At 51.3% G+C, this 21015-nt stretch overlaps 1 protein-coding gene across 1 annotated transcript in view; it reads right to left on the minus strand.

Annotated features, from left to right (window-relative positions):
* Rhbdl3 (rhomboid like 3) overlaps window positions 1-10876 on the minus strand; it is a 47661-nt gene extending 36785 nt beyond the window's left edge. The window contains exons 1-2 of the mRNA XM_090351268.1: window positions 10751-10876; window positions 9171-9194 (exon numbers count right to left, since the gene is read on the minus strand). Coding sequence (XP_090207394.1) covers window positions 9171-9194; window positions 10751-10861 — 135 coding nt within the window. The 5' untranslated portion in view covers window positions 10862-10876. The remainder of the gene's footprint in view (window positions 1-9170; window positions 9195-10750) is intronic.
* Window positions 10877-21015: the final 10139 nt, after the last annotated feature.

A 21015-nucleotide genomic window follows, 5' to 3' on the forward strand; every position in this document is an offset into this window, starting at 1 on the left:
ACAGGGCTACTTCCAGTTTTCTGGTGGTTCACTGGAGGTAAGTCTCATGGACTTCCCTGCCTGGCCTGGCTTTGGACCTCAGATCTCGGCCTCCTGAGTGGTTGGGGTACCAGGCATGAGTCACCAGCCCTGCGCTTTCACTGGCATCATTTGAATGAATGGAAGGACATCTTTCCCGTGGACACCCCTGTCTGAGCACACACCCTGCCTACTTGGGGCCACCTTCTAGCCTTCTGGGGGAAGGGCAGGGATGACATCATACCAGCACTGTGGGTTGGAGTTGTGAGGTGGAAGAGCCCTGTTAAAGCTCCTGAAGCAGCCAGGCTTCTCTCTACCTTCTCTCCCTCGAGTACTCCATGCCCTGGATTGGCCCACTTAGTGGGGAGCTTTCTGAACGAGGCGGGGCTGGTCTGGGGGTGGTTGTGGCAGCTGGTGGGCTATGAACAGAGCTGGGCCTTGCAGGAAGTTTGGTGCTGGGAGGGTCCTGAGCTTCCACCCTACAGAGGATCTGGTGCTGTCTGCGGAGGGTGGGGGTGTCAAGATCACATTCAGTATGAGTACAGGACAGCAGAGAAGGCAGAAAGGCACTGAGTGAGAGGTCAGCCCTCCCGCATCTCCGGCCCACCTGCCTCAGGCTTGAAAAGAGCTTCAAGAGGCTCCAAAGGGACTTTTAATCCTAATCCCCTAGGTCACTAGCTCTCCCCAGTGTCTGGCTGGCCACACACACACACACACACACACACACACGCGCGCGCGCGCGCGCACACAGTGTCTCCCTTCTCCATTGCTCTGCCCACCTAGCCTGGGAAAATTACCCACCACCTTTTCTCAGTGTGGCTGGCTGCCTTCCGAAACTCCTTCCCACTCCTTGGGACAAAGTGGGGAAGAAAGCCACTATCTCCAGCTGCTGTGTGCCATCTGAGGCAATTCATTCAACTACCTCATCTCTCCATCAGTGTAGGAGGAGTGCTTCCTTGGAGAAACGGAAGGTGGGGAATCCATCCATGTGGAGAGGGGGTCAAGATGAGGCGTCTCCACAGCGGGAAGGAGATTTGAACCACCAGAGGGACCTAGTGGCACTAGAGACTAGGACAGCAGGTTAAGGACTCATAAATCAGAGGTCAAATATTTAGCAGGACCTCAGTGAGCTTCAAACTATGCTACAGAGCTGTCTAGAGGCTGTGGGGCCTCAGAAGCCAGCAGCAGCCATGAGCAGCTTGCTCAGCAACTCCACTCTGAACCCGTTTGCCTCCTGGCCCTCAGCTAGAGCCCAGGTGAATCCGGGTGTAGCATGTGGGAGGTATCTGCTATGTTCAGGGGCTCATTTAGTCATCATCTATCCTGGTTTTCTGGGGACCTACCTGGTTTGTAACTATTCTCCAAACACGATTACTAATAGCACCCCTTGATTCTGTGTCCTCACAGATTCTTTGAGATAGAGACTACAATCCACGGGGTTCAGGGAATGGGAGTTGGAACGAAGGCCAAGGGTGGAATTTCTCAAATCTGATCAGATGGTAACTGTTTCCAGATAAAATTCATGCCCTGGCAGAAAAGCCTGGCGCCCAGCTCCCTCTTCTCATAACTAGGATCCTGTAGCTAGAAGGAGCTTGAGAGACACAAGTCCAGTCCTATCATCCATTCTTCTAACACCACCACACTTACTCTGTAGATGGGAAAACATGCAGAGAATAAAAAGAGTGAAAGAAAACAGCTCAAGGTCAGAAAGTGGCTCCAGCCTTTCCCCTCTTCTCCTTTTCCCTCTTGTTCCACTGTACGAAACAAAGTCCCTGGTGTAAGACTTTTCCAATGTGTGTTTTGTGGAACCTTAAACCCAAGAAAGCACCTGAGTTAAGGGTTCTGTGGGCCCCTCTTGGGGGCGGAGGGGGGGGAGTACAATGCAAGAAACCAGTGTGGACTCTGCAAGGTATTACAGGGGAGGAAAACTTGTCTGCTTTGTTCACTCCAGCATCTGACCCAAGTGTCTTTTCAGTCACACTGCAAGGAACACTCTTTAAGAGAAAGACACGAATCTGTAGTAGAAACTTGTTTCCCCTTTTGTGAAAGGGAGCCCCTTTGTCAAAAGGCTGGGTCCCAGCCTTTTGCCTTCAGATCATGAATAGCACAGGCACTCAAGGTAGCTAACAAAAGCTGGATGCTACAGTCTTCCAGCAGAGCTAGCGAGAAGTCTGTGGGATCCACAAGGTTGACTGGGGACACCTGGTCCCAGGAGAGGCAGAGGAATCAGCGAGTGGCCTAATGGGGCCACTGAGCTGAGCTCTGGGGAAGGAACCTACAGGAACTGGGATTTGCCTGCTCAGCACCCAGGACAGCAGCCCTGCTTCTCCCCTCCTGGCTGCAGGCCAGCAAACCTGGCCAGCAGCAATGAAGCATAAGAGAAGGGGAAACCCCATTTATTTCATATCTATTATGTATTTGTCACTTGCACAAGCTGCATTTCCAGGACAAGAGACAATATCTGCTTCCCACTTCTAGTGCTCAAATTCTCTCTCCTGAGAAAATTCCCCTTTTCCCTCCCCTGCATCCAGAGAGGCCCAGGAGCTCAGAGAGGGTTGGTTGTGAACACCTGAAATGAGCCAGAGGCAGCACCTGGAACTGTCATCCTGCAAAGACCTCTGGGTTCTGGGAGGAGGGAGGGAGACCCAGGATCGGGAATAGGCTTTCCATTCCCACCCTCACCATCTCTTGCCTGTCCACCAAGGCAGAATGATCCCTGGGAAAGCAGCACAGGTTGTGTGCAGGGGCAGGGTAAGGAGCACAGCCTTGATGCCATGACTCATCTGTGGACTCCTCGCATCATTACCCAGCTACTGAGCAGAGCAGAACTAAAGAGCCTGCCCAGGGGTTTAATGACTCAGTAGAGCTGTCCCCACCTCGCAGCCAGAGCCCACCAGGGAGCCCGGGCCCATTCATGGATATTTACAGCCCCATAAATTAGGTCCGGGCTGCAGCTGCTGAGGTCAGGAGGCGCTTGGAAGGGAGCAAAGCTTTCTCTTCCACTTCTCCTTCCTTGCAAATGATGCTAATCCTCCCCAGACAAAACACCACGCATGCCCTTCCCTTGACCTTCTCCCCCTCCCTGACTGCAAAACGCGTTCACAAATCTCTTACCTTCCTTTCCACGTCAACCCTCACTTATGTGACTAGTGCCACTCAACAGGTAAGGAAACTGAGGCTGCAAGATAGCTGATCTGATCCCAGCTATCCAGGTGGGAACAAGCACTGAGGAACCTGCTGCTCCTGCTCTGACGTGAGCAAGGAGTAGATTCCCGAAGGCCTCAAGCCTCCATGGCAGGAGAAAGAGAGGGGTCCTAAAACTACATTCTGATCCAGCTTCTCCAAATGGAGGCACAGGGGTCTGCTGCTCCTGTTCCCCCGAGGTCTGGCGAGGCTTATTCAATGATTCCCATCTGTATAATCTCTGCTCTCCCAGATGCCAGTAACAGATTCAGACCCCACAAGAGACTTGGCGTCACAAAGCCTCAAGCCAGGCTCTCAAGAATCCCTCCTCCCATCTATCAGTTAGCTGAACCCTGGGTGTTAAGGCTAGCAGGCCAGTTAGGGAGTCAAAACATTCTCCCTAGGCAAACAAGGGGGAATCGGGGACTGGATCCAGGCTGGCCAAGTGGCTAGCCAAAGCATTTCCAGAAAACCACCTACTTTTCCCCAACACTTGTGAGGAGGAGGAGGAGAGACAGACTTTTCTGGAATGTGTGAAGGTAACAGGTAGATACAGAGGGGTGGAGGCCAGCGTCCCTCCCCACCATGCCCTCTCCAGGAGATCCCATTTCTGTCCTCTCAGTGCCATCCCCAAGGCCTCCCAGGCATGAACGCAGCAGCAAGCCCTGAGGGGTGGTGAGGGTCCCTTTGGGTACCAGGAACAGATGTAGTGCTCAGTCTGATTCATCAAGCCCAGCTTGTCAGGGCTCCCCAGGGACTGAAGACAGAAAGGGAATGAGGGAGCAGTGAGAGTAGTTTGGAGCAGGGATCTGGTAAGCCTCCCCCATCAGCCTCAACACTTGCCTCCTGAAGCCTTTCCTGGAAGCCCCCAAAGGTTCTTCTGGTCCCTCAACACAGAGAGAGCTGAGAGAGCTAAGAGACCCAGGCTGAGGAAAGGGAAAAGAAAAAAGTGGGAGAGAATGGAGAATCCAGGAGTAGGCAGGAAGAATAAGGGATCTTATAGAGACTGGTCTCTACTCCCTGTGGACCTTCTGTCTCCTAGAAGATACCCAAAAGTCCTCGGGACAACTGCACCTGCTGCAGAGTCCTTATAGTTCTGTGTCCTTGAGCATCCCCTCAGGCCCTCGCTTCCTCCTCTATAAAGAGAAGGCACAGCACCTCATCCTGCTGCATGACCTTTGTGAAAACAGTGTTTACTGAACCCCAGTAACATGGCAATTTCTATCACGTGCTTGCAGCCTACTGGTCCAAACACTATGCATACACTGCCTCGTCTCCTCACAAGGCTCGGGCAGGTCTTGTCCTAGGCTGCTTGCAGGGAGAACGTCTGAGACTTAGCGAGGCTGCCTGGTTTGCCTATTGTCCGACACCTAGTGGGAGCAGGGCAAGGACTCAACTCAGACTGTCCTCCTGACCACCTGCTTCTTTCTTCCACCAATCTTGGTCACCACTCAGGGAATCAAGCAAGCAAACAGGAAGGCAGGACCTGGTGACAAGGACACATGAGCTCCGACACTCGCTCTGGACCTTTTATTAGTGACCAAGTGACCCCAAAAAGGTCAATTGCAAAAGGTTCGTTTGTAAAATGAACAGGCTGGACAAGATGTTTCCCCTGGCCTTCTAATAACCTATGATTGTTGAGGTGGTGAGCAGCTGTAGTGTAGGGGTGAACCACCATGAGCCTGGCTGCCCCACTGCAGGGTCTGCTCCTGAAGGGGCTATTTTAACCCAAGATGGCACCTTCAGGACTTAATTCGAGCCATCATTCATTCAAATTTATGCCAGGAAGGTAGTATGCAAGCTCAAATCCTTTGGCCCCGCTGCTCATGGCTGTTTTGTGTCAGTGGTCAAGGATAGAAGGGTTATTTCCAGCGTGGCAGGAAAGCTGGGTTTGTGGTAGGGGAATTGTCCGTGGCTTCAAGGCTCCTAGAGACCACCTGTTGAAGAGGTTAGGGGTGCAGAGCTGGAGGAAGGAGTTCCAATTAATAAACTCATGGGTTTGTCCCTCTCTGGGATAGTACTCTCCTGGCTACTCACATGTTTTGGGGACCATGGTCCATGCTGTCGTCTCTGAGCAGGTGTTTTCTCTGTGGCTGCTCACCAATCCATTCAACAGTTTCATTCGAACCTTTACTTGGCTCCTCAAATATCCCCTAAGTCGGCTTACAGGAAGTCTACGAATAAGGTGGGCTCCAGGGCCAGGCCGGGGGAGGGTCCCTCAGGCTATAGGGAAAGGGAGCAGCATAGGACGTATGTTGGAGGGAAAGAAAAGCAGAAAAATCCTTTGGGCTCAGAAGCTGCTCTCTTGCTCAGCTGCATTCTCCATCAAGATCCAGATCTCAGACGTAGTCCTGTGCCTTTTCTAGGAAAGGATTCACAGTCCACTAGGAGAAAATGTTCACCAAGAATCAGATACTACAAAGGGAGTTTCCACATCCACTTAATTCTCAGTTACCCTGAAGTTAAAGATCATCACCTCCATTTTACAGAGTAAACAGGCTCAGAGGTTACACAATTGCCTCAGTCACAAAGTTGGTAAGACTGGAACCCAGATCTATCTGTCACCACATCCACAGTGCTATCCCCCAATAGCCCATGGGGCTTCCCCAAACTCTGTCTGCAGTGAATTTAATAATCTCACTGGGAGTGTCAATGCAGACTTCCCACATGGGGGGAGGGACAAGCAAAGTTAGAGTCTCCTTTTAGAGTCTGAGAAATTCAGGTTCCCTAGTGGGAAGGGGACACAACCAAGTGACTTCTAAAGGTTTCCTTTTCTCTTATTCTTTTGAGTTCAAAAGCAATTGTGCTTTGTTGATTTAACAGAACTCTATCTTCATCAAACATCCCAAAGATCTTAGAATCTTTCCCCCTCAGTATCGGGGTTTGAACTCAGGGTCTCTCGGCTTGCTTGCTTATTTTATCATGCTACTGTACAACAAAAGACAGTCTTAAAACCTAAATATTTACGAAAACCATGAAAATCCCAAAGACAAAACCCTTTAAGGAGAATCTGGGCAGTAAACAGATAAGACATCTAGAAGACATGCTGGTGGTCTTCAGGTCTCCTGCCTGTGCCAACTCTGCAGCCCATAGGGAAGTAAGAGAGACGGGGTGCCATGGACTGGTCCTGTTACATCCCTGTGAGAGCAGACCAAATGCCAGAGTGATTACAGGGTCAGGGGTACTTCTGAGGGGCTGAGTCACCTGCTTTTCTCACTTCCAATCCCCATAGCAGACACGCTAGCCACTTCCTGGAAGGGTGACCTCGTAGGTATAGTTTCTTCCTTGGACTTAATTTTGTCTAGCCAAAATGACTTCCAGGCTTCTAGCCCTCGAGGTTCATTTAACTTCATACTAGATAAGACTACTAGACATGCCGAAGAACCATAAAACCTAGATGAAGTTGGGCCCATCCCCTCCCTAACACTGGGGAAACAGAACCCAGGATGGGGAGGGAGGGCATGCCAACTGGCTACATTCTCCCAGACCACTGACCTCTGGAAGGTGAACTCAGGGAGCAGGCTTGTTTGCCAGGACTGATAATGTCATGTCTCTTCACCATTGTTCCACCTATTAGAGCAGTGTTCTTGAGGAAGAAATGCTGAGAGGGACTGCCTGCTCTTCCTTTCCAGTGTGCCCTACACTTATTCATTGCCAAACCTTACTGTCAGGTTCTGAACAAGAGGCAGAGAGGATTAAAGCATGTTAGTTTTGTGAACAGCATACAGTCCTGAGGCAGATGCTAGTTGAAGCTTCATACCTACTCTTTCCTTGAGCTCTGTCAGCTGTTAAAAGAATAATACCTGCCAGAGGTCAAAGCCATGCTCCAGAGCAGATCGCCTCCAACACAAAGTACCAACCTGATTTGCGAGTGGACCTCTCCAGAAGCAAGGGAATGCCCTCAGCCATACCCTGGTACCTCCCTGCAGCTGGATTTTATGGACCAAAAGCTAAACATTGAGTGCCTTATTCTCTCTGCTTGAAATTGCTCTCCAGTTCCAAATGCTTCCCACTAAAGGTTTTCCATTCATACACACACACACACACACACACACACACACACACGAACTGGCAAAGGAAATTAGTCAAATGTGAAAGACACAGAGAAAAAACATGATCCACTTTGTTCTAAGTTCTGATTCTAGATCTGGCAGGAGGTGTGAAGGGCTGGCTGCCTGGTGTTAGTGGCAGCAGTGGTGGCAGTGTGGCTCCTTCCCGCCTAGCGGCATCAGGCCAGCAGTTACTGTATTCCTGGGGGCCAGAGGGAGAGTGGGTGGCACTAGAAACCAGGAGAGATGTTATATCGGTCAGGACAGTCGCCAGTCAGTGTTCTATAGCAGAAGAGCCCCAAACCCTCACCTCAGACCTGTGGTGTCTTTCCTCCTGCAATCCCACATGTTCAATCTCATCCCAGCCTTTACATCTAGCTGGCTCCTCAAATTCCACTTGTCTGGAACCAGAAGTTGTTTGCCAATCCTTCTCCCACTTCTACTTTTCCCTCTCCTGGGACGTTGGGAATCTGTTAGCTATGTATGCGGCTCTTCTCAGCCAGCCATTGACTATCTTCCTATTATCACCTTATGAGTCAAGATATGTTATAGCTTGCATAAGTGTCTCCAAAAGTCAACATGTTAGAGGCCCAGTGCCCAGCTTGGAGGTATTGAGAGTCAGTGAGTCAGTCACCTCGTAAACCTTTAAGAGGTGGGGCTAAGAAGGAAGTCTTCAGGTGGGGGGGGGGAGAGGATATATCCTAAAGGAGACTGTGAAACCCTAGTGTCTTCCCCTCTTCGTGCTGTGGCCATAAGGTGAGTGACATTTGCTCTGCCACACGTCTCTACCATGTGTTCCCTTGTCACAGGGCCAACCAGTCATGGACTGAAACCCCCAATGGATGAGCTAAAGCAACGTTTTTCTCTTCATAAGCTGACTGTCTCAAGTGTTTATTATAGTCACAGAAAGATAATACAAGATATTTGTATCCATTCACTGCAGCAAACCCCTGGCTAGCTTTTCTCATCCCTGCAATCCCTGAACAATTCTGCTAAAGAACGTTTCAAAGGCTTCACTTGACTATAGCAGAGGTCTGGAGCGTATTTTCACATTTTTTTTTCATATTTACCTCTCTCTGTAACTCAACACCTTATGGTGGTATCTCAAAGCTGCACAAAGTTCTTGCACAATCATTCCTAGGGTGGGACTGTAGCTTTCACTATTCTCTCACAATTGGGATATCTCCTACCTCCCCTCTCTTCTTCCACCATGGGTTAAAAAGTGAAAAGGAAATACAGAGTAGCACCTGCGAACCAAAAGAGAACTATTTCCTTGATGAAGGTCAAATGTCCACCTCTGGCTCAATGCCAACAACATGGCACCCCCAATTCCATTTCCCACATGAAGACTCCAGGCACTGCAAACCATCACATGCTATTTTTCACTTGTAGCCTCCCAGCCCTCCCCATTCCGGCAGTGCAGAACTAAAGAAACAGAATCAATCTTCAAAGCAGCCCATAGTATCAGCTCTCTCCCCCAGCCCCCAACCAGAGCTGGCAGAGATTTTCACATCCGTGGTGGCCAGGAACCTTCCGTGGTGGAGGTAGAAAGACAGGCAGCTGGATGGTTAATCCAAGCCCATCCCCCACCTCCCCAGCTTCCCTCCTGCTGCAACAGTAAACTTCCTAGGCATTCAGTCCAATTTCTACATTGTGTAAACCCAGCTATTGTACAGCAGGAGTTGTGAGGAGGAGGGAGGGAAGGAAGGAAGGATTCTCAGAGGAACCCAAGGCCTCCTCCTGACCCCCAGAGCTCAGCGTTGCTCAGCCTGAGATGCACCAAGCCACGCCCCCACCAGACGTCATCATTTCAGAAGCACAGAGCTAGGGAAGCCCACGCAAGCAGGGAGAAGACTGAGACTGATTTCGGGGAGGCCTGGGAGGAGGTGAAGAGGGGGGTGTTGTTAACTGCTCACATACCTGATCAAACAGGACTTTCCAGTGCTGGCAGAGAGGGAGGCCATGCGGGAGAAGAAAAAGAGAAGAGAAAGGCACACTCATCACCAAGGTCTCCGCAGCCCCCTGACGTTTCTGACTGCCTCCTGCCAGAACTAGCCTCATGGATGTGCAGAAAGAGCCCAGGGAAAACCGGAGGGAACCCCGCCCCCCCAAATGGGCAAAGACAGGAAACTCACAGTAGGGGGTTGGATGGGGGGACTGGCAAGGTGAGTGAGTGTCCCTGGTGGGATACGGTTCCCGAAGGGACAAGACCCAGTAAAGGCCGGTAACTGGTCACTTGTGCAACCCAGAGCTTAAATCCCATCCACCCCGGCTGGCGCAGGGAAGGCGTCCCGGGGCGCAACGCCCTCCGGGGGGCCAGGAACTCATCCCTACATAAGCACAGCATTCTGCTCGCAGGTTTTCTCTTTTTTTCCCCCCCAGGAGTGGGGGAAGGAAGTTCCCCAGTTCTCCTCCGACCCTGGGAGAGTCTAGAGGGCCGGAAGGAAGCAGTAGGTTTAACCACAGAAGCCAGAAAGCTGCACAACTCCCTGCCCCATCCAGATTTCGCTGGCTAGGGTTCTGCAGGTGGGGGAGCCCGGTGCCACTTCCCTCTCTCCACACTGGGGGAGGGCGGGGGCAGGGCAGGGGGTCCGCCTAGTTTTGTCACCTGGGGGAGGGGGGAGAAGCCTCAGCAACTCCAGTTCCCACGGTTTCCTAGTGCGGGGTCTTTGAGCTCCAGGACGGGCGTGGAGACCCCGGTGGCAGAAGCCTGGGGTAACCCTTCCCCCTCCCCTCCCCTCCCCCGGGGCCCGGTCCCAGCCAGCCGCGCCGAGGTCTCCGAGCCCTCTCCAGGGAGCAAACCAAACCGGCTCGCCGCTCTCCGGCCCTGGCCCCGGCCTTAAGGGATGGAAGGCCAGTGTGAATTCCAGCCAGTGTGGCGTCCCGGCCGGTGCCCGGGCGGGAGCTAATCTGGCCACGGGAAGGGGGGGGGTCCCCGGAGAAGTCTGCGTAGCAGGGGGCGGGGGCTCTGCGGCGGCGGAGCGGGGCCGGCCGAGTCCGCAGGTCGCGAGGGGGAGGGCAGGGGGAGCCACGGCCGTGACGCGGCCGCCTCTGCAGGCAGGCGCCGCGTCCCGGGCACTGCACCAGCGCGGGGTGGGGGGGAGCGCGGGGAGGGGGGCGGCAGCGGCGGGAGGAGGGGGTGGGAGCGCGGGGAGGGGGGCAACAACGGCGGGGGGGTAGGAGTGCGGGGAGGGGGGCGGCAGCGGCGGCGGGGAGGGGGCAGCGGCGCGAACCCACAGGTCCCGGGCTCCGCGGCCAGGGCCGGGTCCCGCCGGGGAAGCCCGGGCGGGGACGGGGGGCGCGCGTGCCTCGGGGGGAGTCGGGGTCTCCCCGGCCCAGCCTCCCCGGGCTCGCCGTGAGAACCTGGTCACCCCCCCCCCGCCCCAGCGCTCCCGCAGCCCCTTGAAACCTCCAAGTTACCCCGCCGGGGCGAGCCGGGGCCCCGGCTGCCCACCTGGCGCCCCCCAGAAAGTTTGCGCGGCGCGGCAGGGGGCACTCACGTCGTCGGGCGCCGCGGGCAGCCGCTCCTCGGCCTCGGGCTCCAGTTCCTCGATGCGCTCCGCCTCGGCGCCGGCGGCCACGGCGGGACCGGGGCTGGGGTGCTCGCCCATGGCCACGGGGGGCTCCGGCGGCGGCGGCGCTCGTCCCGGGGCGCTGGGCTAACTTTGCGCCGCGGCGGCCGCGCCGCTCCGAGAGCTCGGCGCGCGCCTCGCCGCCCCCGCGCCCGCCCCCATGGCCCCGGCGACGGCCGCCGCCACCGCGGGACTCCGGCCCGCCGCCGCCAAACTTCCCCGCGCTCGCCGCGCCGCGCCGCCGGCCTCCGCCTCCGCCGCGGCCCCGCGCCGGGCTCGGAGGCGACGGCGCCCTTGGGCCGGCCTGGCCCCGCCGCTCCCCGCGCTCCCTTCCCGCTCCGCGCGGCCCCCGCTCTGCGCCCGAGTCTCCTCCTCCCCGCGGACTCCTCGGGGGCGGCGCGCGGGCGGGGGCGGGGCTGCTCGCGGGGCGCTGGGCGCGGGGCCCCCGCCCCACCCCACCCACCCCACCCCGCCCGGGGCCGGGGCCGCGGCCGCGCTGCCCGGGGGCGGAGGCGCCCTCCCTGGGCCGGGGTGCGGACGGTCACGATCTCTCGGAGGAAGCCGTTTGGGAACCCGAGGCAGGAGCCAGGTCTTCCCTCTTCGGTAACCTCAGGTCAGGGTTCATTAACTAGGAGTGATCTGGGGCGGGATGCGTGAGGGTGGGATTCTCCCCACCCCCCACCCCTGCTCTTCACCCAGATTCTGGGAGATCCGAGGAAGCCTAGACACTGGAGTGGTCAGAAGAGGGGGTCTGAGACCCCAAACCCTCACCCTTGCCCTTCCTGTAACCCAAAGCCATGGGACTGTCCCTGCTTCCCCAGACACGTGCAGCCCAGGAGACTGACTGCCCTACCCGGGGAGAGCGCCCTGGAGAAACTGAGACGCAAACACCGCTTAAGGGATCTCTTATCTATTACCCCCTGGAAACACTGCCCCCCCACACACACCCCTAAGCAGAGGCCCTGCCTGTAACCGGTGCCAGCTCTGCACTGGACGCTGTGGGGCCCACTCCTGGTGACCCCCGCCCCGGGAGAAATGTCCCCGTCAGACCCCCACCTGGCTGCGTGTGGCTGTACCCTTCCAGTACCACCTTGGCCTCTCTCAACTTCCTGTCAGAAACAGGCTCTTTTCTATTTGCAAAAGTTGTGATGCATGCGCTCAGCTGTGCCAGGCAAACACATAACCGCATATCGCAGTCCTGGGATCCAACCTGTGACCATCTCCCCCAGCTCCGACTGCTCCCCTTAAACACAGAAGGAAATTAGCTCCATCCTAATTAGGTGAGTTCGCTACAGACACCAATTTTCATCTCGGTCTCTGAAAGTGTGATCATTTCAACTATTTTTATTTCTCACCACCTTCCCTCCCTTCCCTACGCTACTAACAAGTCAAGATCTTGCCAAGATTTCCTTGTAAATAAAACTGTCTGCATGGGTGTGATTTTGAAAACAGCCTTCAGGGGACAGAAGAGAGGCCGGTTTCTTTGTGGAAAGCAGCCCAGAAGAAAGAGGGGCAGCTGGGGGGACGCTCTCGGTGTGGTTGCCTTTCCCTTGGCCGGCTTCTGGCTTTGTTAAAGCCAGACCGTTGGTTCTGGAGAGGTGCCCCAGGAAGCCTGGTTCTGGGGGCGGGGGGATTGGAAACCGAGGGGCACGTAGAAGCAGCTGGATAACCTTCTGACTCCAGCTGCTTTCTTCTCCAGCCCAGGGAAGGGACTTTTTTTTTTTTTTTTTGCCAGTCCTGGGCTTGAGCTCAGGGCCTGAGCACTGTCCTTGGGTTTTCTCAAGGCTAGAGCTCTACCACTTGAGCCGCAGCACCACTGCTGATTTTTTTCCATGTATGCGGTACCAAGGAATTGAACTCGAGTTTTTGTGCATGCTAGGCAAGCACTCTATCACTAGGCCAAACTCCCTGCCAGGGAAGGGACTTTTTAAGCAAACTCAGTTAAACTCTGGAACATTTATTGAGCCCTAAGACCCTGCTCTTTTTTTTTTTTTTTTTTTTTTGCCAGTCCTGGGCTTGAGCTTAGGGCCTGAGCACTGTCCTTGGACTTTCTCAAGGCTAGAGCTCTACCACTTGAGCCTCAGCACCACTTCTGGCTTTTATCTATGTATGTGGTACCGAGGAATCGAACCCAGGTCTTCATGCATGCTAGGCAAGCACTTTAACCACTAGGCCAAACTCCCGGCCCGACCCTGCTCTTTTAAGAGAGACAAACTATGTTCAGACAAGGATCAATCCCCGATTTCAGAGTCTATAGAAGCTGTGGATTACAGAGGATAGAGAGCTAAAGAAGAGGATCCAGGAAGTCTTTCAAAAGGATATATTCCAGAATAGAGGGACCCGAAGGGACAAAAGTGATGGGGATGTGAGCTATTTGGCTTGGCTAGAAATTATAGCAAAGCACCAAAGAGCCCAGCCTGGAGGCAAGAGTTGTGTAGAAGAGTTTGAATTTTAGCCTAAGGGAAGTGGGGAGTACTGGAAGGACTGTGAGAGGAAAGCAACTCCCTCCCCACCCTCACTCCAGCACCAGAGCTTGAACTCAGGGTTTCTTGGCTTACTTGCTCATGACTGGCTCTCTGCCACTTGGTCCATACCTCCAGCTCAGCTCTTTGCTGTTTAATTAGAGATGAAGTCTTTTAGACATCTCTGCCCAGGCTGGCTTCAAGCCATCCTACTCCAAGTTTCCGATTCCTAAGAACACAGGATTATAAGTGTGAGAGTCCAGGTAGAATAACATTTAAAAAAGCTCTCTCCCGCAATGCCAGCTATTTGAGAAGCTGAAGCAGGAGGTTTATTTCAGCCTAGGAGTTGGAAGCTAGCCTGGGCAACATCGACCTCATCCCAAAACCTGTGGTAGCTCATGTCTAGTTACTCAGAAGGCCATAATACGGAGAATCAGTTCAATGCCAACATGGGAAAACATCCACTAGACTCCATTTCCAAAATAACCAGAAAAAAGCGCAGCTGGAGCCATGGCTCAAGTGGTATAGCACCAGCTTAGCAAGTGTAAGGCTCTGCATTCAAACCCCAATTTTTATAATTAAAAAATTAAATTTAAATTAAAAAAAGCCCCAAGATGGGTACCAGCTGCTACTCAGGAGACTGAGAGATCTGAGGTGCACAGTGCAAAGCCAGCCTGGGCAGAAAAGTTCATTTATCTCCAACTTATGACCAAAAATGCCAGAAGTGGAGCTATGTCTCATGAGGTAGAGTGCTAGCCTTGAACACAAAAGCTTCGGAATACCACCCGGACCCTGAGTTGAAGCCCCAGGATCAACACACACACACACACACACACTGATGGTAGTTCAGGGGATAGATAGGAGTTTATCCTATCTACCAATCAGCAGAAGTGTCATCCAAAGAGATCTGAAGAGCAGTTAGAACAAAGGGGAGAGAAAGATTCTGAGACTTTCCAAACTGTTTTACTCTTCCAGCTGCATTAGGAATGGGTTCCCACCTGGGCAGACTGTGTCCCCAGAAGTCTCCTAGGAAAGACTCCTTGCCTTTCCCCAGAATGCTCCCTTTTGGGGGACTCCTTCTCCCTCAAGCCCTGGCTGAAAGGAAGATGGCCGCTGTTTGGGTGTGGGCACCACACCGAGCAGCCATGTTCCCAGTGCCCCCACAGTCCCCAGCCCCTCCCCCAGCTAAGAAAGCTGCTTCTGCTCCCCAGCAAGCTGTGAGCTGTGGGGTCTGTGACCCAAGGCCTAGAGACTTCCAAGGGATGAGAGTGGCCGGCTACCTGCTACCTTGTGAAGCCCTAAAAGACAGCCTAAGACAGACAGTCTAAAGGCCGGTACATTCTGTGCTGGGATGGGGGCAGAGGGTCTGGAGAATGGTCATGGTGTCTGCTCACTTTCATTTACCAGCCGTGGCTGTCAGGCCTCAGGCGGGCGGCACACAGCCCACCCTGGGAGCACATTTGTGGTCTAGTGAGAGACAACAGCAGACAAGGCAAGTAGGCAGACTGGCCTTTCTGCTCCAGTCTTCATTGCATCAGTGCTCCACACCTATAGCTTATTTTTGTTGTTGTTGTTGTTTTCTTTCCTATTTTTTTTTCTTATGGCTCTGAGGATTGAACCCAGGATCTTGTACATGCCAGGCAAGACCTTTGCCCTGGGCTGTATCTCCAGCCCCATAACCTCTTTTGACATTCCCAACAAGATATTCTAAAATGATGCACAACAGGAGAATGGGGTGGACAGGTTAGCTTTCTGTCACTATAGTGAGATGCCTGAAATAAAAAGAAAAGCTTTAGTCTGGTTTACAGTTTTAGAGGCTGGAGTCCATGGGCCTGTGCAAGGCAGCAAAACATGGTGGGAAGGGGGAGAAACCCAAGAGGGGGGTGGGGGGAAGGGTAATGGGACCAAGACATGTGGAAGGGTATCAATGTATATGAATTAATGCACCTTCTATCTGGCAAATATTATGTTACCCTTTTATTAAATACAATAAAAAAATACAGGAAAATAAAAAAAAAAACATGGTGGGAGTGTGGGGTAGAACACAACTGCTTACCTCACTGTGCTGTAACAAAAGGGAGGAAGAGGAAGACATCAAAGTCCCACAATCCCCTTCAAGGTCTCACCTCCAGTGACCTAAAGACTTTCCACTAGGTCCCACCTCCTAAAGTTCCTACCTCCTAATAGGTCTGAGTTGGAGACCAAATCTTGAACACAGAGACCTTTATAGGACACTACAACTCAGCTATAGCTCTGGGGAGGAGTGGTCCTACCTCTGTGGGACCAACTTCCATTCAGAGGGGCAGGAGCTGAAAATATGGAAATATAGAGCAAAACTAGGCTCTGATGGTTCATGTCAATCATCCTAGCTCCTCAGGATTCTGAGATCTAAGGAATACAGTTCAAAGCCAGCCCAGGGAGGAAAGTCCATGAGACTCTCATCTCTAAAAACTACTCAGAAAAAAACCTGCAAGTACCTGGGCACAGTGGCTCAGGCATGCAATCCTAGCTACTCAGGAGGCTGAGATCGGAGGATCTCGGTTCAAAGCCAGCCCAGGCACTAAAGTCCATGAGACTTTTATCTCCAATTAACCACCAGAAAACTGGAAGTAGCACTGTGGCTCAAGGAGTAGGGAAGTAGTCTTGAGCTGAAGAGCTCAGGGACAGTGCCTAGGTCCAGAGTTCAAGTCCCACAAGTGAAAAAGAAAGAAAGAAAGAAAAAAGCTGGAAGTGACCCTGTGGCTCAAGTAGTAGAGCACTAGTCTTGAACACAAAGAGGCTTAGGCCCCGAGTTCAAGCCCTAGGATTGGCAAAAAGAAAAAGAAAGAAGGAGCAGAACTAGTGGAGGCAGGACAAATGTGTGAGACTCTTTATCTCCAATTAGCCACAAGAAAACTGGAAGTAGAGCTGTGGTTCAAAGTGGTAGAGCACTAGCCTTAAGCAAAAGAGCTCAGGGACAATGCCCAGGACATGAGTTCAAGCTCCATGACCAATAACAAAAAGGAACAGCTTTAAGAGAGAGCCTGGAAGAGTTTCTGCAGGGAGGGCAAAAGCAAACTACTAAGTGGCTGAGCACAAAGTGAGAGTGGCAAGATGGCTGGAGAGAAAGTTAGAGACAAAATCCTTGAGTGCCAATCTGAGGCTGAGCCTGGCTTTAGAGGGTGACAGAGAGCAAAGATGGTTTCTCACTGGCGGGACATTTTAGAAAGATTAAATTGACAGTAACTCGGCAGTGCCTTCAACTAGCATGGGGTGAGAGTCCTTGATTTATCAAACTCTGACCAAGGTGCTGAGCTCTGTCCTGGGAGAAAATGCGATAATCTTCTAATTACAGCTCCGTGGGATAACTGGGAGCGAAGAAGGAAGAGCGTTGCGGGGCGAGGTGGATGTCTCCCCAAAGCAGACTCCAAGAGTGGAAGACCTGATGTTCTGGGCCTGGAAGCTTCAATAATGGGGCAGCCATTGAAGAGCCAGGAGGGAGGAGGCACTGGGGAGAGGGGCTGAGGAGTTTGTTTGTGGATACTTGGAGTTAATGAGAAGCTGGGCAAGAACATTAAGGCTGTAATTACCGCTCAAAGCAAATGGCAGCACCCAGAAAGGGGAGGGAGAAGGGGTAGCTCTTGCATCAGAACCTTTTCCACTTGCCCTCTTACTTCCCTTAGCCAAGAATGTACCCTCCAAGGCTCCTTCCGTCTCCAAAAGCAAACCTAAACTGACCTCTGCACCTGTAGCTCCGAACTTCTCAGAAACCAGCGAATCAGCCCTGGGCTGCTGCCTTTGCCTGCCCGCCTGCCTGAGATGAAGACAGAAGTTATTTTTGACTGAGATCCAAGCCTCGGCCCTGAATTCTTTTGTCTTCCAGGAATCCCCCAGTCATGTTTGAAGTCTGCAAGTCCAAACAGCAGACATAGCTCTGGGAAGAGAGCGCTGCTTGGAACCCAACCATCTTCCATCCCCTGCTCCAGCATTCTTCCATTAGTGCTGGCTGTGGGTGAGATCAAACAGAACAAGGCTGCTAAACGGATTTTTTCCCCACCTCCTTTCTTTTGATCTCTTCTTTTCAATCCAGGGCCCCCAATTTTCTGAGTAACTTAAATCATTACTAAAAGACATCTAGGTTCACAGACACCAAACCCTTTCAAAGAGAAATATAGGCACCCAAAAGTTCAACTCAGGAAAGAACAGAAGATATTTACACAATCTTAAGAGTTAGCCTGTTGTTGGATACGGAAAGCTCATGCCTGTAATCCTGGCTACTCAGGAGGCTGAGATCTGAGGATTATGGTTTAAAGCCAGCTCAGGCAAGAAAGTCTGTTAGACTGTTATCTCCAGTGAATCACCAAGAAGCTACAAGTGGAGCTGTGGCTCAAGTGGTAGAATGCCAGTCTTGAGTGAAAAACCTAAAGGATAGTGCTCAGTACGTGTGGGCACACACACACACACACTCACGATTTTGCCAGTTGTGTATTTAAGGTGCCTTTCAGCCAGTTTGCCAAGTCTCAGCTTCCTCCCCTGGCTGTTTCTGGGTTCTCTTTGGGACTGGGTTATGCTATGAGTTAGGTCTGCCTGTTTAACAAACATCCTATGCTATCTTGTGTGTCTCTCTCTGCAGATGCTTTCTCCCCCACCAGGCCTCACTCAGCTCTTCAGCCCATGTGAACCTTCCCTTCCTCTGAATCACCTTCTTCTTTTGACCTTGCACTGTATTAGCTAAGTTTTGTCTTGCTGATACTAGTAAGTGCATTCTTCGAAAAGGAGGTTACAGCAGATTCAGTTTCGCATCCATCACAATATGGAACACTGCATACCACACTGTAGAAGCCGAAACCCATGCCTGTTTAATGAAAAACAAAGTGAGCCTCTCTTGATCTGACATGAAGTCTAATTACATAGTTATTGCTCTCAGCCCCCAACAAAAGACAAGTTTTATGTTATGGAGAAAAGATTGCTCTGCATAATAACAACAACACGCTTATGTGCCTACTGCCTTTATTTCAAAATACTTGCACATTTGTCATTTCATTTTCATCCTCAAAATAGAAGAACAGAAACAATGGCCTTTGTGTTATGAATGTGCTCCTAAAAATCTCTCAGGAGATCTAGAGGAGGTTTTCTTCCCCATTCCTTCCACTAAATTTCTTATTCTCAGAGTAAAATGCAGCTGTGCGCTCATGGCTCGTGCCTATAATCCTAGTTACTCAGGAGGCTGAGATCCTAAGATCTCAGATCCCAGTACATAGCTGACAGATGTTTTGGGTCCCCCTTCCTGACCCCCACAGGAAGAAGGATTAAACCCAGGATTCTCCCCTATGAAGTGCTCTACCACGTGAACCACATTCTCCGTTTTGTTTGAGATAGGGTCTGACTAACTTGGCCTGGCTTCTCTGATTCTCCCACCTCCATCTCCCAAGTAGCTTGCCTGGCTCTGCCTTATTGTTGTTTCTTCTGTCTTCTGTTTTCTTCTGCTGGTCCTGAGGCTTGAATTCAAGGTCTTGGCACTGGCTCTGAGTTTTGTTTTGTTTTGTTTTTTTCCTCAAAACTAGCACGCTGCCACTTAAGCTCCGCCTCTGGTTTTATTGCTGGTTACTGGAGATGAAAGTCTCATGGACTTTTCTGTCCTGTCTGGTTTTGAACCACAATCCTCAGATTTCAGCCTCCTGAGTAGATAGGATTACAGGTGTGTGTCACGACTGAGTAGCTTTGAGTGTTTCTAAGCAGTATATACAGTGTCCTCAGAGAAGAGGAGATGTGATTTGCTATTACTTACAACTGTACAAAGCCAGGCACCAGACTACCCAATAGCCTGTGAATACAAAGAACTGGCAGAATAATGATTTTCAGCAGCACAAGGTAAGTACTTTAATTAGTTATTTAAAAAAAAAAAATTTGAGCCGGGCACAGTGGCTCACGCCTGTAATCTTAGCTACTCAGGAAGCTGAGATCTGAGGATCACTGTTCAAAGCCAGCCCAGGTACTAAAGAAAGTGAGAAAGTGAGAGTCTTACCTCCAATTGACCTCTAGTGGGGCTGAGGCTCAAGGGGTAGGATGGTAGCCTTGAGCTGAAGAGCTCAGGGGCAGAGCCCAGGCCCAGAGTTCAGGCCCCATGACCCACAACAAAAATAAAAAATTAAATATATAATATTAAAGTTATTGCATCCTTGATTATCTTCATTTTGTACTTTGACATATATTTACAAAGATGTGATAACTGAATTGACACAGTAAAACCTACCTTACCTAGAAGGCTTGGGAAGTGAATTATTCTGATCATTCTATTGCAATAGTCAAATGTTTCCAGTTGGGCACTGGTAGCTCACACTTGTCATCCTAGCTACTCAGGAGGCTGAGATCTGAGGATCTGGTTTGAAGGCAGCTTGGACAGAAAAGTCTGTGAGATTCTTATCTTCAATAAACTACTCAGTAGGCCGGGAGTTTGGCCTAGTGGTAGAATATTTGCCTAGCATGCATGAATACCCGGGTTCAATTCCTCAGTACCACATACATAGAAAAGGTTGGAAGTGGTGCTGTGGCTCAAGTGGTACACTTCTAGCCTTGAGAAAAAAACCCCAAGGGCAGTGCTCAGGCCCTGAGCCCAAGCCCAGGACTGGCAAATAAATAAATAAACTACTCAGAAAAAGCCAGAAGTGGTGCTGTGGCTCAAGTGGTAGAACACTAACCTTGAGCACAGAGAAGATCCAGGACAGCACCCACGCCCTGAGTTCAAGTCCCAGAACAACAACAAAAAAATCCATATAATACCTTTAGAGGTACTCATAGAAAAGGAAAAAAAATTGACAAATGGGCAAAAACCATTTGTGTACCATTTGTTGAAGCCCATTATGCAAACTCATTATATATATATATATACATATATATATATATTCAAATCTTCTTGAGGAAAGTATATTGTTTGTAATTACATTTTTTGTCTTGCATCACTATGTCTCACCAATTATAATTCTATACCCAAATCACACAGACTTCAAGTAAGATTTTTTTTTCTTGCCAGTCCTGGGCTTGAGCTCAGGGCCTGAGCACTGTCCTTGGACTTTCTCAAGGCCAGAGCTCTACCACTTGAGCCTCAGCACCACTTCTGGCTTTTTTCTATGTATGTGGTACCAAGGAATTGAACCCAGGTCTTCATGCATGCTAGGCAGGCACTCTACCACTAGGCCAAACTCCCAGCCCAAGTAAGATTCTTAAACATGAAGTACTCTACACTGATCAGATCAGGTCTGTGGGAGCCTGGGTAAGAAAAAAAAAATCAGCTTTTTTTTTTTGGGGGGGGGTCATGAGGCTTGAACTCTGGGCCTGGGCACTGTCCCTGAGCTCTTCAGCTCAAGGCTAGCACTCTACCACTTGAGCCACAGCACCACTTCCAGTTTTCTGGTAGTTAGCTGGAGATAGAGTCTCACAGACTTTAGTACTGGGGCTGGCTTTGAACCACGATCCTCAGATCTCTGAGTAGCTAAGATTACAGAAGTGAGTCACCAGCACCCAGTTTTACTTTTACTAATCTCTAACAACTTAGAATTCCTTCAGTTATGAAAATAACTGACCATAAACAGTAGTATTTGCTAACCGAGAGTCTGAGAGGACCATGAACAGTAACAAGGTCTATGAGGAATCTTATACTCAAAAGATCTGACTTTGTTCAGAGCAGCATATTTGAGTCCTAGAATGATTTTTGGCACATGAAGATCTGAGGAACACAAAAACATACACATTCAG

Source organism: Megascapheus bottae, chromosome 17, assembly GCF_031878675.1.
Source record: "Megascapheus bottae isolate mThoBot1 chromosome 17, mThoBot2.hap1, whole genome shotgun sequence".
NCBI classification, from domain to species: Eukaryota; Metazoa; Chordata; class Mammalia; order Rodentia; family Geomyidae; genus Megascapheus; species Megascapheus bottae.